The sequence below is a fragment of the Podarcis gaigeae genome (assembly GCF_964106915.1).
Source record: "Podarcis gaigeae genome assembly, chromosome: 6".
Classification (NCBI taxonomy): domain Eukaryota; kingdom Metazoa; phylum Chordata; class Lepidosauria; order Squamata; family Lacertidae; genus Podarcis; species Podarcis gaigeae.
Window position 1 is genome coordinate 6,155,334 of NC_139682.1, and position 16,401 is coordinate 6,171,734.

The 16,401-nt window shown below is 47.5% G+C and overlaps 1 protein-coding gene across 4 annotated transcripts in view; it reads right to left on the reverse strand.

The window, feature by feature from the left end:
* Positions 1 to 1,625: 1,625 nt before the first annotated feature.
* The window catches only part of UCKL1 (uridine-cytidine kinase 1 like 1), a 69,226-nt gene continuing 54,450 nt past the window's right edge, over positions 1,626 to 16,401 (reverse strand). For 2 of the 4 annotated variants that reach the window (XM_083744420.1, XM_083744422.1), the window contains exons 8-15: positions 13,855 to 13,874; positions 9,563 to 9,661; positions 9,056 to 9,149; positions 7,836 to 7,898; positions 4,916 to 5,038; positions 3,628 to 3,735; positions 3,141 to 3,297; positions 1,626 to 2,006 (exon numbers count right to left, since the gene is read on the reverse strand). In XM_083744420.1, coding sequence (XP_083600546.1) covers positions 1,930 to 2,006; positions 3,141 to 3,297; positions 3,628 to 3,735; positions 4,916 to 5,038; positions 7,836 to 7,898; positions 9,056 to 9,149; positions 9,563 to 9,661; positions 13,855 to 13,874 — 741 coding nt within the window. In that variant the 3' untranslated portion in view covers positions 1,626 to 1,929. The remainder of the gene's footprint in view (positions 2,007 to 3,140; positions 3,298 to 3,627; positions 3,736 to 4,915; positions 5,039 to 7,835; positions 7,899 to 9,055; positions 9,150 to 9,562; positions 9,662 to 13,854; positions 13,875 to 16,401) is intronic. The other 2 variants (XM_083744421.1, XM_083744423.1) reach the window with 1 other exon arrangement.

The window sequence follows — 16,401 nt, forward strand, 5'->3', positions numbered from 1 at the left end:
ACTTGATATAATCAGAGAGATGGTTCTGGTTCCTGTTTTCTAGGGCTCCTTCTCCAGAAAGCCCTTCTCAAATTTGGCCTATTTGAGCCTCTTGCCAAGCTAGAAACAGGATGGTGCCAGAGAGTTCTCATGAATGCAGCCATCGTGAAGCATCACATGACTTGTCATGTGTTGTTCATTAGCCCATTGGCCACATCCAAGATGGCAGCACGGCACGTCACTCAGCCCCAACTGCCATCTTGAGTAGGTCTGCTCTCGCAGAGTGTAGGTGCCCATTTCATATCAAAATGGAGGCAAGCAACCTAACCAGCCTTGTTTTGTACCCAACTGGTTAGTCCCGCAGACATTGCTAGATTATGACTCCCATCATACCTCATTATTGGCCTTGATGACTGGAGCCGGTAGGAGTTGGAATCCAAAAAACATCTGGGAGAAGGGAGACAAGTTCCTACCCTTGAATTATCTACCACTTTCATTCCCTTAACAAGGTACCCATGTTGTGAGAGGTGTTGGGATTCATCTGCTTTGACATTGCTCCTAAAACAACAACTCCTGACAGCGCTTCATCCTCCAGCTTGTTTATATTTCAGAGTGTGAATCACAGAGCCCAATTGCAGGAGATGCGGAAGGCACAAACAATGTGAAAACATACCCAAATCAAGTTTCACATGGCCTGGAGTCTCACTGAAAATGTTGTTGCTTTTTAAACTCGATGCACCAGCTCCCATGTACAGCTACCGCCGCTGCAAACAGTCTGGCCAGAAGCTGAACTGGTGGATGAGTGCACTTAAAAAACTTTTTTTTTTACTAACTGCATCAAAACTGCAATGCACAACAGAATTAACTGCTCAATTACAAATCATGGTATTCCAGAAAATGGGTCATATCAAAAATACTCCTATAAAGGATTACGGTTAAGTGGAAGGTGTTGCTCTTAATTAGAGTTTTTACTCTGCATTCCATAATTCCCTAAAGCTTCTCCATTCCTCCGCAGCTTTATTCCTGCTAACTCTTCTGTACATAAAAGCCATTCTCTCAATTGAGGAATGCCTTTCGATTTCCAGTACAGCTGTACCTCAGAGGTCGAACGGAATCCGTTCCAGAAGTCCGTTTGACTTCCAAAACATTTGGAAACCAAGGCGTGGCTTCCAATTGGTTGCAGGAAGCTCCTGCAGCCAATCGGAAGCTGCCGAAGTCACGCTGGATGTTCGGGTTCCAAAGGACGCTTGCAAACCGGAACACTTACTTCTGAGCTTGCGGCGTTCGGGAGCCAAAATGTACGAGTGCCAAGGCGTTTGGCTTCCAAGGTATGACTGTATTCTATATCCTGTATAAACTATTGCAGCTGCAAGGCTCATACGACACAGTGCTTCTTTTTCTCTAAGGGTTATCCCATCTGGATAAGACCGTTTTAAAAACGGTTGAGCTGGTGTGGTGGCTAAAAGTGTTGGACTGGGACCTGGGAGACCAGGGTTCAAATCTCCACTTAGCCACTAGCTGCCTTTACTGCCTCATCAGGAAACGAAAGTTGGGTCTGTGGCCGCATTAACACAAAAGATGGTTGAACTGCTGGGTTAGTCAGGCATGATTGACACCAGTCGTCAACAAGACACTTGAAACTTAGCTGAAACATTCTCTCTTTTTTTAATAAAATAAGTTATAGTAAATCTTTGAATTAAAATACATTGCCTCTAGGCTCAGAAATGCTCCTCAGCACGTAAAAAAAGGCAGCAAGCATCTCTCGTCATCCTCTCCATTTCCAAAAAAATATGCTCTCAGCCACGGCCTCTGATGGAAGATGAGTAAGAAAAAACTGTGGTGCAGTGCGATAGTCTCTTTGCAAATGTTTGGGGGGCGTTTTGGGGGGTTAAGGTGCAGTGCAGATGCCTCTTTCCCTCCAGAGTGGTTCCTTTACAAAAAAGGAGCTTGCTAGGAGTCCAGGAGGTCTTCCTCGTCACTCCAGTCGGGAGGCGCATCCGTGCCAAAGTATCGGTCTCCAAAATTTCCTAGAGGGAGGCAGGAGGGAACGGGAATTAGGAAGAGCTACGAGAAACCCTTGTGTACGTAGCAAGTACGCTGAGCTGTATCTGCGCTATTCAGAGATGTTCCCGGAACGTCTGGCAAAAATCCCCAAATCCTTCTGCTAGATTCTCATTCTTGCAACCCGTTTCATGAACGTTCAGCAAATCCTAGAGATTTGCCACCTTCATGTCTCTAGGTGCTTGTAACCTTTCCCACTTCTCGGGTGTTAAATCTGGCAGAGGAGACTCTCTTGGGTACTTCCACCACCCTCGGAAGTGTGGGGAAAGCTGGCTAAGGAGAGGGCTTTCTCTGAGGCAGACCCCTAAACTGTGGAACTCCCCACAGAGATGCATCTCCATCGTCCAGCTTTTGTCATATGCTGAAAAGAAGTCTGCTTTGTGGGACCCACTGGTTTGCCCTGGTTGGAATTATTTTTCTTGTTTTTACAACCAATATTACCATTATTATTACTATTATTACATTTCTATGATTCTATGATTCTATCTGATTGGGTTATCGCAGCCACTCTGGGTGGCTCCCAACAATTGTAAGACCACAGTAAAACATCAAACATTTAAAAACTTTCCTATACAGGGCTACCTTCTGATGCCGTATTCCAGGCATAGGCAAACTTGGCCTTCCAGATGTTTTGGGACTACAACTCCCATCATCCCTAGCTAACAGGACCCATGGTCAGGGATGATGGGAATTGTAGTCTCTAAACATCTGGAGAGCCGAGTTTGCCTATGCCTGCCTTATTCAAACTGTCTGCAGCTAGGGGAAAAAACCCACAATGCTAAGAAACGACCCCGTATTTTCTGCATCAATGGTGGTGGTTAGGAATTATATTATTGCTTGCAAGCAGCTCTGAGCCATCAGAGAATGAAAAACTCAAAAGCTTTTCCAGGGATCCGACAACCGTAAGAATATAGGGAAGAGCTGGTTGCTGGATCAGGCCAATGGCCACTCCATTCCAGCATCCTGTTCTCACAGTGGAAACACACAATTGGGATCTGAGCATAAGCGGACCTCTCCCTCTTGAGGTTTCTCGTAACGGCCATTCAGAAGCTTCGCTGGCTCAAGACCAGCGGCAGGACCTCCTAAGCCTGGCCACTCACCAATACCAGGGATGATGCGGAAGAGGTCGTTCACTTTCTTGTCCACGGCGGTCGTGATGATCTTCACCTGCGGGAAGGCGTAAGCGACAGAGTGGACACCCATCTCGGCCATCAGCAGGGAGAGGAGGAATATCTTGTCCTCTGGGACGTCGTGGTCCTAAGAGAAAGAAGAGGGTTTCGCCCATTTAGTTTCACTCCCCAGCTTGCCCTCTGGCCCTCTGGGTGTTACGGAACTGCAACTCCCAACAATCCTGGTCACTGGCTGTGCTTGCTAGGGCTGGTGGGAATTGTAGTTCAGCAACATCTGGTTTTCCCACACCCAGCTTATGCTTCAGGCGGACAGTCAGATGAAATACTCAGCATTGTTCCATTCATTTCTAATGGTCAGAGGGAAGTGCTGTTACCTCTTTCCTTCCCTCCCAACAGCCTCTTTCCTTCTCTCCCAACAGCTAAGTCAAAGCTGTCCCACGCCACCTGCCTCCCTTACCAGCAACACCCTCACAGCCATCATGGCTGCCGCTCCTGTAGAGACCGTACAGTCCATGAGGATCACGTGATCTTCACTGATGTCCTTCGGAAGCCTCAGATAATGCAGCTGGAGGAGGGAGAAGGAGGAAGAGAGCTTTCGGAGATGGCAAGCAGGGAGGGAAGTGTCCCCAGCAGGACTCCCCTGCTCATTCCTTGCATAGGGTCACTGTTGGCAACCCACATCCCCCAAGACAAAAGTTGGCGACCACCATCAAATGAGCCCAGAGGTGGATATAGACTAGGCCAGTCTTCCCCAACCTGGTGCCCTCCAGGTGTTTTGGCCAAGAACTTCTGGAAAGCTCTAGGTCAGAGAAAGCTGCAAAGCATGGCATGGCATTGTCGGCAATATTAAGTTTTATTCATGCCCACTGTACACCACCACCCATTCTGGCTTGGCTGATGGGAGTTGTAGTCCAAAAGATTTGAAGGGCACTCAGCTGGCAAAGGATGGACTACACAAAATTAATATCCACCTGATCTTTTTGATCTAACCGGACGGGACATTGGGCTGGCCTGTATCTATCCAGCAACACTGCTTAAATATCTTTGTTATCACTCTGCTTCTTCATCATCAGCCCTCTTAAAGTAGCATGACCTATGCCGTCAAAGAACAAGATGCTGTATAATAATAATAATAATAATAATAATAATAATAATAATAATAATAGGTTGCATCAAATGCAAGTCATGCTCAGAGTAGACGCATTGAAATTAATGGGTGTGGAAAACTTAGGCACATCCGTTTCAATGGGTGCAGACCCAAAATTTAGTTGGCCACAACCCACTTCTAGCTAGCCCTTGACCAAATGGTCCCAGGATGGGTTACAAAAATATCAGAATTAAAGACTGACAATGGTATCCAAATAATATCAGTGCAATGCTTGGACAACAGAACTTTCTTCCTGTGTGCACCCAGCGCCCTTCCCAAATCTGCTCTGGATGGGTTGGGGGAGCCCCTGGAACAGATTAAGGGGGTGCAAGGGGGAAAGGGAAAGGGAGAAAAGTTCTTTTGCAGGAGCACAGATCCTTGTGCTGAAAGGACACGTTAGCTGGATACCGCCCCAAACTCAGTCTCATTAAAATCATAAAATAACAAGCCACAAAACTGACCAATAACCGTATTAACAGGACCACAGTGCGGAGCAACAATGCCTTGAGTTTTGAGGGTTTGGGATACCGCCAGAGAGGTGGCCAAGTAGCTCAGGCCACTACCAAGCCCTTGCCCCATACCAGGCCTGGACATTTACCTCTGGCTCCCCTGTATACCGGTTGGTCTGGATGAGGATGGTGCCAATCCGGACATCCTTACAGACGGCCCGCAGCGCTGGCTCCATGGTCTCCCCAGCCCTCAAAATGGACACGCCAGTAATCTGGAAGACAGAGGACAAGGTGAAAACCTGCAAGTATAATTCCTCCAGCTCTCGACTACCAGTGTGGTGTATTGGTTAAGAGTGGTGGACTCGTAATCTGGTGAACTGGGTTTGATTCCCTGCTCCTCCACATGCAGCTGCTGGGTGACCTTGGGCCAGTCACACTTCTCTGAAGTCTCTCAGACTCACTCGCCTCACAGAGAGTTTGTTGTGGGGGAGGAAGGGAAAAGGAGATTGTTAGCCGCTTTGAGACTCCTTAAAGGTAAAGGGACCGCTGACCATTAGGTCCACTCGTGGCCGACTCTGGGGTTGCGGTGCTCATCTCACTTTACTGGCCGAGGGAGCCGGCGTACAGCTTCCGGGTCATGTGGCCAGCATGACTAAGCCGCTTCTGGCGAACCAGAGCAGCGCATGGAAATGCCGTTTACCTTCCCGCTGGAGCGGTACCTATTTATCTACTTGCACTTTGACGTGCTTTTGAACTGCTAGGTTGGCAGGAGCAGGGACCGAGCAATGGGAGCTCACCCTGTTGCGGAGATTTGAACCACCGACCTTCTGATCGGCAAGCCCTAGGCTCTGTGGCTCAACCCACAGCGCCACCCGCATCCCCTGGAGACTCCTTAGGGTAGTGATAAAGCAGGATATCAAACTCTTCTTCCTCTTCTTCTTCTATCTCATCATTCTGCATTTCTTAGAACGTTGCTGGGCTAAGTAAAAAGAATCACCTCCAGGTGATCAGGCTGTGTCGTTGCCATAAATGAATACAAAGGAGTCGCTGCCTTGTTCTTCCGTTTTCAGGCGAAGTTCTGTGGAGTTGTGTTCATGCCTGCCTTAGGCAAATGAGTGAGCTGAAAAAGCTCCGCTCCATTTCAAAGTGGTGCCCAGACGGGGTTCAGTTCGTAAAGGGGTTCATCTGTAACGCCAGCCATCTCTCATTGCAAGTTCCAAACCCTTTCCAAGTAGAAAGCTTCTTTCCTTTGAGAAGGGAGGGGGTAGCTGGTGGGGAGGTGGGCTTGCCAGAGACAGGAGAGCTCTTTCCATTCAGTTGTTAAGTGGAAATCAGACTGCAGGATAGTACAATTTTCCCAGGACAGTCATTTCCTGCCGGCAAGATTGGTACTTGGAGTTACTCTGCCTTCTACATTGAGTTGGGAGGCAGTGGAAACGGCAGTCCCATGATCCCTGGCAAGAATTGCCAGTGCATGCTTCACCTTCTGGTAGTGTGGGTTTGTTAAGGGACGTGGTTGGCGCTGTGGTCTAGACCACTGATCCTCTTGGGCTTGCCGATTGGAAGGTTGGCGGTTCGAATCCCCGCGAAGGGGTGAGCTCCCGTTGCTCTGTCCCAGCTCCTGCCAACCTAGCAGTTCGAAAGCACACCAGTGCAAGTAGATAAATAGGTACCGCTGCGGCAGGAAGGTAAACGGTGTTTCCATGCGCTCTGGCACTTGTTACGGTCCTCCGTGCACCAGTAGCAGTTTAGTCCCAGAAAGCTGTCTGTGGACAAACTCCCTCAGCCTGAAGACGAGATGAGCATCACAACCCCATAGTCACCTTTGACTGGACTTAACAGTCCAGGGGTCCTTTACCTTTTTTTTAACCTAGTGTAGATTTGTGTGTGTGTTTTCTCTAAGAATACTCGATCAAATGCTGAAATCTCTCCACTGCTTCACTCTAAGCATTCTCGAGAATTATTCTTTTTTTAAAAAAACAACAACCCAACACCAATGCTTTTCAGGAAGACTCGGTGGGAGTTTGTCATCCTGCCCAGCTGTTCTCCGATAAATTATCCCTCTTCTTCAGGATCCTGGAAAAAGAGCCTTTATTAAGGTATTACCAAATGCATTTGAATTGAATCAGTTAATTAATTTTAAACCGAGTGAAGCTAGGCAATTAATCAATTAGAAAAAAAATATTTTAAACATCAGAAAACCTTTCTCTTGCTACATTATCCTCTTGCTTCCTTCAGTTGTTGGTGGGTTCTTCTCAACAGAAACTGGGCCTGTTCTTTCCTTTTGGGATTTGCGTCAGGTTTAGTTGGGAATTCCATTCCACCCTTTGCTGCAGATATGTGGGATTGTTACATGTCACATGTCTGTTTACATTCCAGCACAGATTGCTGGAGTCCCGTGAGTGGAACATCCGCTCTGTATTGCTTTTGTTTTCTCTCTCTCCGAGAAGAACGACAAGGAGAGAAGCCATGTTTTTCTTTGTCCTGATTTATGTATAATAAATGCGTAGTTTAGTATAGTATCCATGCCTCGAGCCTGATCTGTTGTGTGTTTACTCTTCTGAGTAATGTGTGCTCTTGCCTGCACAGTAGCATGAGTCGCGGACGCACGTTGGATGAGGATGACTGATGGATCTCCACAGTGGCAAGGCTGAGAAGGGACACGATCCGCCTGGGGCCAAGCCAGCTGGCTTCCATCTCACCGTTCCAACACTCTCCAGGTGCACCAGACTCAAGGATGCTCAGACCCAGATGTGTGCTATTTTTAGGAGAAAGCTGTCCAAAAGCTCCAAGTTATTGAAACTACTGAATATGCAGATATAGAAACCCAGGGGTCACTATTGTGACACCGACAGGTGCAGGAGTGACTGTCAGCACAGCACCTGTCAAAGGCTTCAGCAAATATCCCCTCAAAACAGCGCAATGCAAAAAGAGAGAGTTAAGATTCGTCCCAAATAGAAGATGCCACATGCAGAAAGCCGGAACTGTGAATCAAAACAGGAGCAGGTTTCACACACCCCTGGTTTTCTCCGGACTCTGTTTTGAGAATCCTCTGCCGGCAACACTTACTTGCTTCCCACTGTAATTTCGGCCTTCATAGTCCTGCCCTTGCGGGGTCTGAACTGTGCAGGTCTGGAAAGGCAATGGCACACAGGAATTAATAGGGAATTTGGGCAGGGACAGAGTCCAAGTGAGAGGTACGTAGCTCATCAGTGGCAGAAAAGCAGAATAAATTACGCAAAACAGCAGACATGTGCATTTTTAAAAAACAACTTATGCAGGCTGCAAATCCAGGTTTCCTTAGGGCAGAATGCAAGCGCCCATTGCTGAAACCATTTCTATCCAGCTCTCTTCCCAGGCCACAAAAAGGGTGCAGAGAGAGGGGGTGAGGTTCCAGAGGATTTTATGAGCAAGGAAGGTCACTTTTGGGCCATAATTAAGTTTAGCCTGATATTGCTTCTTTAAACTGTGTTCAGCGAGAGAAGAAAACTCATCTCTGGACTTGAACGCCACTCCTTTTGTGGCATCGCCTGCCCTCGAATTTTCTTCTTAGATTTAGGGCTGAAGATGCCGTTTTCCAGGTCCACCTTCGAGCTTGAAACCCACGATTTCAGGGGCAAACCTCATTCACCCAAAGCCCCCCAACTCTGCTTTTCTCATAGCTGTTTGACGCTGTTCACAAATCACCTCCCTGCCTCGCAATCTGGTGCCAAATCAGTCATTCCCCCTCTGTATTTCACTCAAGTGATTATGCACCAACATTGCAATATAATGCAACCAATCAGATTTGGCGGCCAGCACCTGTTGCTTAAGGGCAGATGGGCGCCATTTTGAGAAAGGGCAATGCCTCTTCTAGAGGTCACATGGGTGATCCCAACCAATCAAAAGGATGCAAAATGAGCACACTGCCTACTCCCTACCAATGATGCTGCGACAAATCACCCCAAAACACGGGATCCTCTTTCAAAAGAATCCTGATCCATTTCAGCTCAGCCATGCTTTGGAACAGGGGTCAGCAGACTTTCTCAGCAGGGGGCCGATCCACTGTTCCTCAGACCTTGTGGGGGGCGGGGCCAGACTATATTTTTTGGGGGGAAATGAACGAATTTTTATGCCCCACAAATAACTCAGAGATGCATTTTAAATAAAAGGACACATTCTACTCATGTAAAAACACGCTGATTCCCAGACTGTCTGCAGGCCGGATTTAGAAGGCAATTGGGCCGGATCCTGCCTCCAGGCCTTAGTTTGCCTAGCCGTGGTTTGGAAGACCGCTTTGATCAGCCTACCTGGAAAGGCAGGAAGGACAGTGCATGCTCAATCAGAAGACGCATCAGCCGTTTGGAGTAGAAGATAAACTCATCCCGACTTGTCTCCTTGTCCCTGAAAGGGTAACAATGAGGAGAGAAGGAAGGCGTTAGGTTCATAGAATTATAAGAGTTGGAAGGGACCCGGGGGCCATCTAGTCCAACCCCCTGCGATGCTGTAATCTCAGCTAAAGCATCCCTGACAGATGGCCACCCAACCTCTGCTTAAAAACCTCCAAGGAAGTAGAGTCTACAACCTCCCGAGGGAGACGGTTCCCTTGTCAAACTGCTCTTACTGTCAGAAAGCTCTTCCTGATGTTGAGTCTGAATCTCATTTCTTGCCACTTCTGTGGCAGAGCACAGGAAAGGGGAGTTTGGAGGCGGATGCTCAACAGGCAACAGTTTGCTTCCTGCTCTCAATGGAGCAAGCGGCTCGCCAGGAGCTCTCCGTGGTGCTGAAAAGAACTTAGAACAAGGCACCCAACTCACCGGATGATTGTGTGCATGCCTTTCACTTGCGGGGTGTTCTTCAGCACACTGAGAGTCTTGGGGAGAGGGTGGCATTGGTGGGCAGAGGCCAGTGCTGCCCTGAAGACAAAGAGGAGAATTAAAGTCAAGTTAAAGGCTTCTTGGGGAAGTCCTGCTTCCTCCCCCAGCCAGAGAAGAGAAGCCACCCCAAAGATCCCACAGCTTTCCTCATCCGAACAAACCACACAGACCTTTCGCCGTGGCTAAAATGCCCCATGGACAGGCTCAATGGGGAAGGGAATCTTGTGGGATGTAAAACTGCCGTCCAGTACAACATTCCTACACAGGTGGTACTGTGGTCTAAACCACAGAGCCTAGGGCTTGCCGATCAGAAGGTCGGTGGTTCAAATCCCCGCAACGGGGTGAGCTCTGTTGTTCGGTCCCTGCTCCTGCCCACCTAGCAGTTCGAAAGCACGTCAAGTGCAAGTAGACAAACTCTGTCTCCCTCGGCCAGTAAAGCGAGATGAGCGCCGCAACCCCAGACTTGTCTGTGACTGGACTTAACAGTCAGGGGTCCCTTTACCTTTACCTTACAACATTCCTACAGTAGACATGATTTGTACCACTCAGGAGAAGACTTCCTGTTTCCTCCTGAGCTGGGACAGACTTCCACTAAATGTGACGTGGTCTGTTGTACTAGCATGGAGGAGCACATGGCCTCCATGTTCTGATCAGTGTGTCTTCACCATTTTGTATGTTGCTGCGTGTTAGCCACAGTCACTTGGGACTAACTTCTATATGGAATAGTTCTAATTGGTATGTAACCTAAGCCTGCCTTCAGGGACATGTCTGTGAACCTGAACGGATCTGTGAGTAAACTACTTTTATATTAACGCTAATCAGATTCTTGTGTTTATTCTTTTTAAGAGGGATTTTACCAGGAAAGAATCTTTTAATAGGAAGACTCAGATGAGTCAGCAACAAGCTGATCACTGCGTAATTTAAAAAGGGGGATGTTTGGAACTCTGCTACAATATGGAACTTGCCTGCACAAGTTAGGAAGGATATCATGAAATAATATATCCTCTCCTGCCTCCCTAATCATCCCCACAAATCTTACTCCCGGCCACCTCCCTTGAGTAAGTTATTGGCAGCGCTTAGCAAGGAGCCATGGCTGAACTTGACACGAGGTTGGGCAGGGCAGAACCAAGGAGAGCCTGCCGGATCAGGGCCAGGGCCCATCTGGTCCGGGATCCTGATCTCACAGTGGCCAGCTAGATGCCTCTGGGAATCCTGCCCAGGGATCCGAACACAGGACCGACTCTCCCCTCCTTTGGTTTCCAGCAACTGGGTTTCAGAATACTGCTGCCTCCAACTGTGGGGTCAGGGCACTGGCAACCTATGGGACGAGGGGCGGGATATAAAATACCACATTTTTTGCTCTATATATCGGTGTGCACCAATCCCTTTTCCTCTTCTGGCTTCAGCAATAGCTGCGCAGCTTGCATTCACTCCATAAGAAGCACACACATTTCCCCTTACTTTTTAGGAGGGGGAAAGTGCGTCTTATAGAGCAAAAATTATGGTAGATAGATGGATGGATGACAGAGAGATAACAAGACTGGTGACTGGGAGCAGCCGCCGAGACCACATAACACCGGTCTTGAAAGACCTACATTGGCTCCCAGTACATTTCCGAGCACAATTCAAAGTGTTGGTGCTGACCTTGAAAGCCCTAAACTGCCGCAGTTCAGTATACCTGAAGGAGCGTCTCCACCCCCATCGTTCTGCCCGGACACTGAGGTCCAGTGCCGAGGGCCTTCTGGCAGTTCCCTCGCTGCGAGAAGCCAAGTTACAGGGAACCGGGCAGAGGGCCTTCTTGGGCACCCGCCCTGTGGAACACCCTCCCACCAGATGTCAAAGAGAACATCAACTACCAGACTTTTAGAAGACATCTGAAGGCAGCCCTGTTTAATGTTTAATAGCTTTTAATGTTTAATAGACTATTGTATTTTAATATTCTGTTGGGAGCCACCAATATTTTAATGTTCTGTTGGGAGTGGCTGGGGAAACCCAGCCAGATGGGCAGGGTATAAATAATAAAATTATTATTATTATTATTATTATTATTATTATTATTATTATTTCAAAAGCAGCCTAAGGGGTGGAGTTCTGTCTCCTGCGGGTGGTGGGGCGAAGGACAAAGCCTCGTTGCCAAAATGAAAACTGGGGCCCAGCTTCCTTAGTCGTTGGAGGAATAAAAGGGTCAGGATGAGTCACATCTGAATGACAAACTGGTGGTTTCGAGGAGCGGCCGGCAGCTTAGCTAGCAGCTTGGAGGAGGAAGAGGAAGGAGGTTCTAATTAGGACACCCTTTATTTGTTCAACGCCAGGCTTTTCACGTCCCCTATGTCTGTGTGGTTGGTTCGGGTGGACAAAGGGCCTTGTGGAGATCCTTTCCGCTTGCGGACTCACACACGCGAGCCTTAATTCAGGGCGAGCGGGGAAAAGGAGGAACATTAAAACATGCACACGCAGAAAAGAAGCTGGTTAAAGGTTTGTGCCTCGCCAGTTTTGGGTCCGGGAGAAAGGGGTGCACACACAAACACACAGAGAACCAATCTCAAGCCAGTGGAACGAAAGTGGGATAACCAGGAGTCAGGGAGACGGTACGGAGATGTATGAATGCTTAGCAAGGAGCCAGAAACAGCCTCAGATTTATGGACATTTCAAGGGTTCTGGCAGAAGATCTCAAGGGTGCCCCTGTGCCCACGGGCGCAACGTTGTCAACTCCTTCATCTCTTATTTTGCTTTTGTGTGTGTGTGTGTGTTAATTTGTTTCTACTAAAGGATTTTTAAAATAGCAACCATGGGAGACCCTGATCTGCATTTGGACCGTATTGGGAGGTAGAGGAACAGTTTATCCCTCAATGCTGCACCCCTGATTTATTTTTATTTTTTTAATCCCCAAATAGAAGCCAACAGAAGCTTCCCTTCCAGAACAAGTAACTGTTGGGGGGTATTTATTTGGACCATAGTAGAAGGGGGGGGGGGGTTTAAAGGTTTATTCCTCCATTGCGAGGGGTTAGACTGGACGATGCTCAGAATCCCTTCCAATATCCCATTTCAATGATTCTGTTAAATACTCCATCCATCCATGCCATGGTCCCAGTGCCAATTGCACTGGGATAAAACAGTAACAAAACAGCTTGGGGGGCAGGGGGGGCTTGATTCAGCTTAATGAGCGACAGCTGCTTGATCCCTCAAGACTGTTTTGTTAATAATAATAATAATAATAATAATAATAAATTTTATTTATATCCCGCCCTCCCCAGCCAAAGCCGGGCTCGGAGCAGCTAACATCAAATGTATAATACAGTAACATAAAGTCAGACAATCAATTAAAATACATCCTCAAATCAGATCAGGATCAAAATAAAATCCAATCGGATGGCAACCTGCAGATTAAGGTTGGGGACCTTCAATGCTCACCAGGCCCAACTGTTTGTGCTGAACTTATATGGGCCTGTGAGAAAAATGGAGAGGCCACTTTCATGCAAGTTCTTATGAAAGGGGAGAGGGAATCAGACTGAACCCCGATCAAAGGCCTGGTGGAACAGCTCTGTCTTGCAGGCCCTGTGGAAAGATGTCAAGTCCCGCAGGGCCCTAGTCTCTTGTGACAGAGCGATCCACCAGATTGGAGCCACAGCCGAAAAAGCCCTGGCTCTAGTTGAGGCCAGCCTAACCTCCCTGTGGCCTGGGACCTTCAAGATGTTGTTGTTGTTATTGTTGTTGTTGTTCTGCTGTTTTTGCGTTCTCATCTGTTCTTAATTGTCTTTGTTGTACATCGCCCTGAGATGGTTGTTTAGGAGGCAATTAGCAAATCAATAATAATAATAATAATAATAATAATACACCCTCCTGGCATAATTGGGAGAAGTTTAAAGGGCAATCATAGATTGTTTTGGAAAGCACAAATTGGGATGGGTTTGCATTGACATGTGACCCAGACTGAATTTCTGCCCCATGCCTTGTATCCTGGGTACCACATGACCCCGCCAGCTCTCATATGTTAAGTTGCTCATTATGCTATAAACCTCCCAGTGGCTTATAGCTGGGGGGGGGGGGAGGTATATAACTTTCTTAATTAAAAAGAAACCCCCGCTATAGGGGGTGCGCCGACCCACACAGTAGACTCCTCATCATGCAGGCCTAGACCTCGGCAAAAGCTCGACACTCAATTTAGTATTCAAACCAAACCAAAAGAAAAAAAAAAGAAAATAATAAGTTGGAGGGTGCAATTTGATCCTCACATATCCCAGCGGAGTTTCCTCTGTTCATCAGATGGGAGTTGCAGTTCAGGGATGAGCCAAGCAGGTAACAGACAACCAAACGTACAGAGAGACACGGAGAACCAAAGAGGGAGGGAAGAGAAAATAAAGCAAGGAAATAAGAGCACTTAATTTAAAAAAAGGGGGGGGGTTGCCCTGGAAAAGCATCTTGCATCTCTTTTGCCTGGATGCAGAATCCTTGACCTGTAACAAAGTCATTCATATGGCTGGGTGGAGAGAAGTAGGAACGCCTAGCTTTGGAATTGAATTTGTTACATGCGGCCCCTGTGAGGTTGCCTGCAAGGTCATGTGGCCCTCACGCTGGTCCTCACCAAACCTTGCCTGCTCCCACACCAACTTAGTCTCACAGGGTGTTTTCTGGCACAGCCTCTGAAGGATTGCACAGGGCAGAGATGTTGGGAATTCTCCTATGTGAACCTCTCAAGTGTATCAAGCGCCTTCTCGACGATTCAGGGCCATTACTGACAAAATAACATCGCTTTTGGAGGTCTGCTTTATTAAAATAACCCAGTAGCAAGCGTGTTAAAACGGAAAGAATGTTAAGAACCCAAGAAGAGCCTGCAGGATCAGGCCAGTGGCCCATCTAGTTATCTCCCGCTGGGACTACGGCAATGCGCTCTACATGGGGCTACCTTCGAAGGTGACTCAGAAACTGCAATTAATCCAGAATGTGGCAGCTAGACTGGTGACTGGGAGCGGCCGCCGAGACCATGTACATTGAAAGACCTACATTGAAAGACCTACATTGGCTCCCAGTACGTTTCTGAGCACAATTCAAAGTGTTGGTGCTGACCTTTAATGTCCTAAACGGCCTGGGTCCTGTATACCTGAAGGAGGGTCTCAACCCCCATCGTTCAGCCCGGAGATCCAGCGCCGAGGGCCTTCTGGTGGTTCCCTCATTGCGAGAAGTGAAGTCACAGGGAACCAGGCAGAGGGCCTTCTCGGTGGTGGCGCTCGCCCTGTGGAACGCCCTCACAGCAGATGTCAAGGCAATAAAGAACTATTTTACTTTTAAAAGACAACTGAAGGCGGCTCCATTTAGGGAAGTTTTTAATGTCTGGTGCTGTATTGTTTTTAATATTCAGTTGGAAGCTGCCCAGAGTGGCTGGGGAAGCCCAGCCAGATGTGTGGGGGTATAAAGAATAAAATTATTATTATTATTATTATTATTATTATTATTATTATTATTATTATTATTATTTAGTCCAGCATCCTGTTCTCAAAAGCGGCCAACCAGATTCCTGTGGGAAACCAGCAGGCAGGTTTCTAGCCCTCTCCCTGTCCTGTATTCCCCAGCAACTGTTTCTCAGAAGAATTGCTGCCTCCGACCACAGAAACAGAACATAGCCACCATGAATTGTAGCCACCAATACCCCCCTCCTCCATGAATCTGTCCTTTCTTAACGCCATCCAAATTAGGGGCGATCACTGCCCTCCTGTGGCAGGGAGTTCCACAGTTTAGCTGTGTGAAGAAGTGCTTTCTTTTACGATACGGTAATCTTTATTGTCACTATCCCATACAGATCAACGAAATTGAAAAATCTACAAAGGACATTCAAAAACCAACAAGCCCGCTATCCCAGCCTGGTTAGCCCCCTAAAAACTCTGACACCCCATTTTTAAATACAATATACTCCTATACAGATTCCTTACAATGTGTTTAAAACCAAAATCGCATTGGGGTAGAAACTGTTTCTCAGGCGGCTAGTCTTGTCCTTTATAACCCTGGACCTTCTTCCAGAAGGCAGAAGCTGAAAGAGATCATTTCCGGGGTGCGCACTATCCTGCGCTATCTCTGCAGCTTTCTTATGGCACCTGGAAGCATAGATTTGATCCAAGGTGGGAAGGGTGCACCCAATTATTCTCTCCGCAGTCTTTACAACCCTGGACAGCATTGTTTTATCTGCCCTGACTCTTCCAACATACAGCTTTATTGGAGGTCGAGGCCTGGCGTTATGAGAGAGAAAGTCTTTCCTCTTTCCCCTTTCCGTGCGTTATTTTAAGAACTTCTATCACATCTAAAGCGGTCGCCTTTCTTTGCAGAGGAGGTTCTGCCTCTCCCTCCTTTCGCCCCTGAATTTTACACAGGTACTCGGCGCTTCCTGCCACCTCTTTGCTGTGTCTGACCGGTAGTGGAAAAAATTGATAAGCAGCCTTAAGCGGATGGTGTATTTCTTTCTCTTTTTTGGTCTTTTTCCTTTCCTCGTTTATCTTTTTTTAAAAAATTAAGTCTCGCATTTGGAAACCAAATCTTCTGCCCCTCCTCCTCCTCATCAGCCTTCCTCCCCGGAGAACAAAAACGCTTCAAAAATGCTGGGTGACCAGCTCAAAAGACACACACAAATCCCCACAAAAAAAGCAGGCAGGGTGGAAAATGTCGCTGGTTCCTTTCATTGCGCTCTCGCAGAATCAAACAGGAAGCAGACAAGAGAAAAAGCGAGAAGACAGAGGAAGGGAGAGGAAGGAGCACAGCCCAGCTGAGGTTTTTCAAACGGGGAGGAGGGCAGC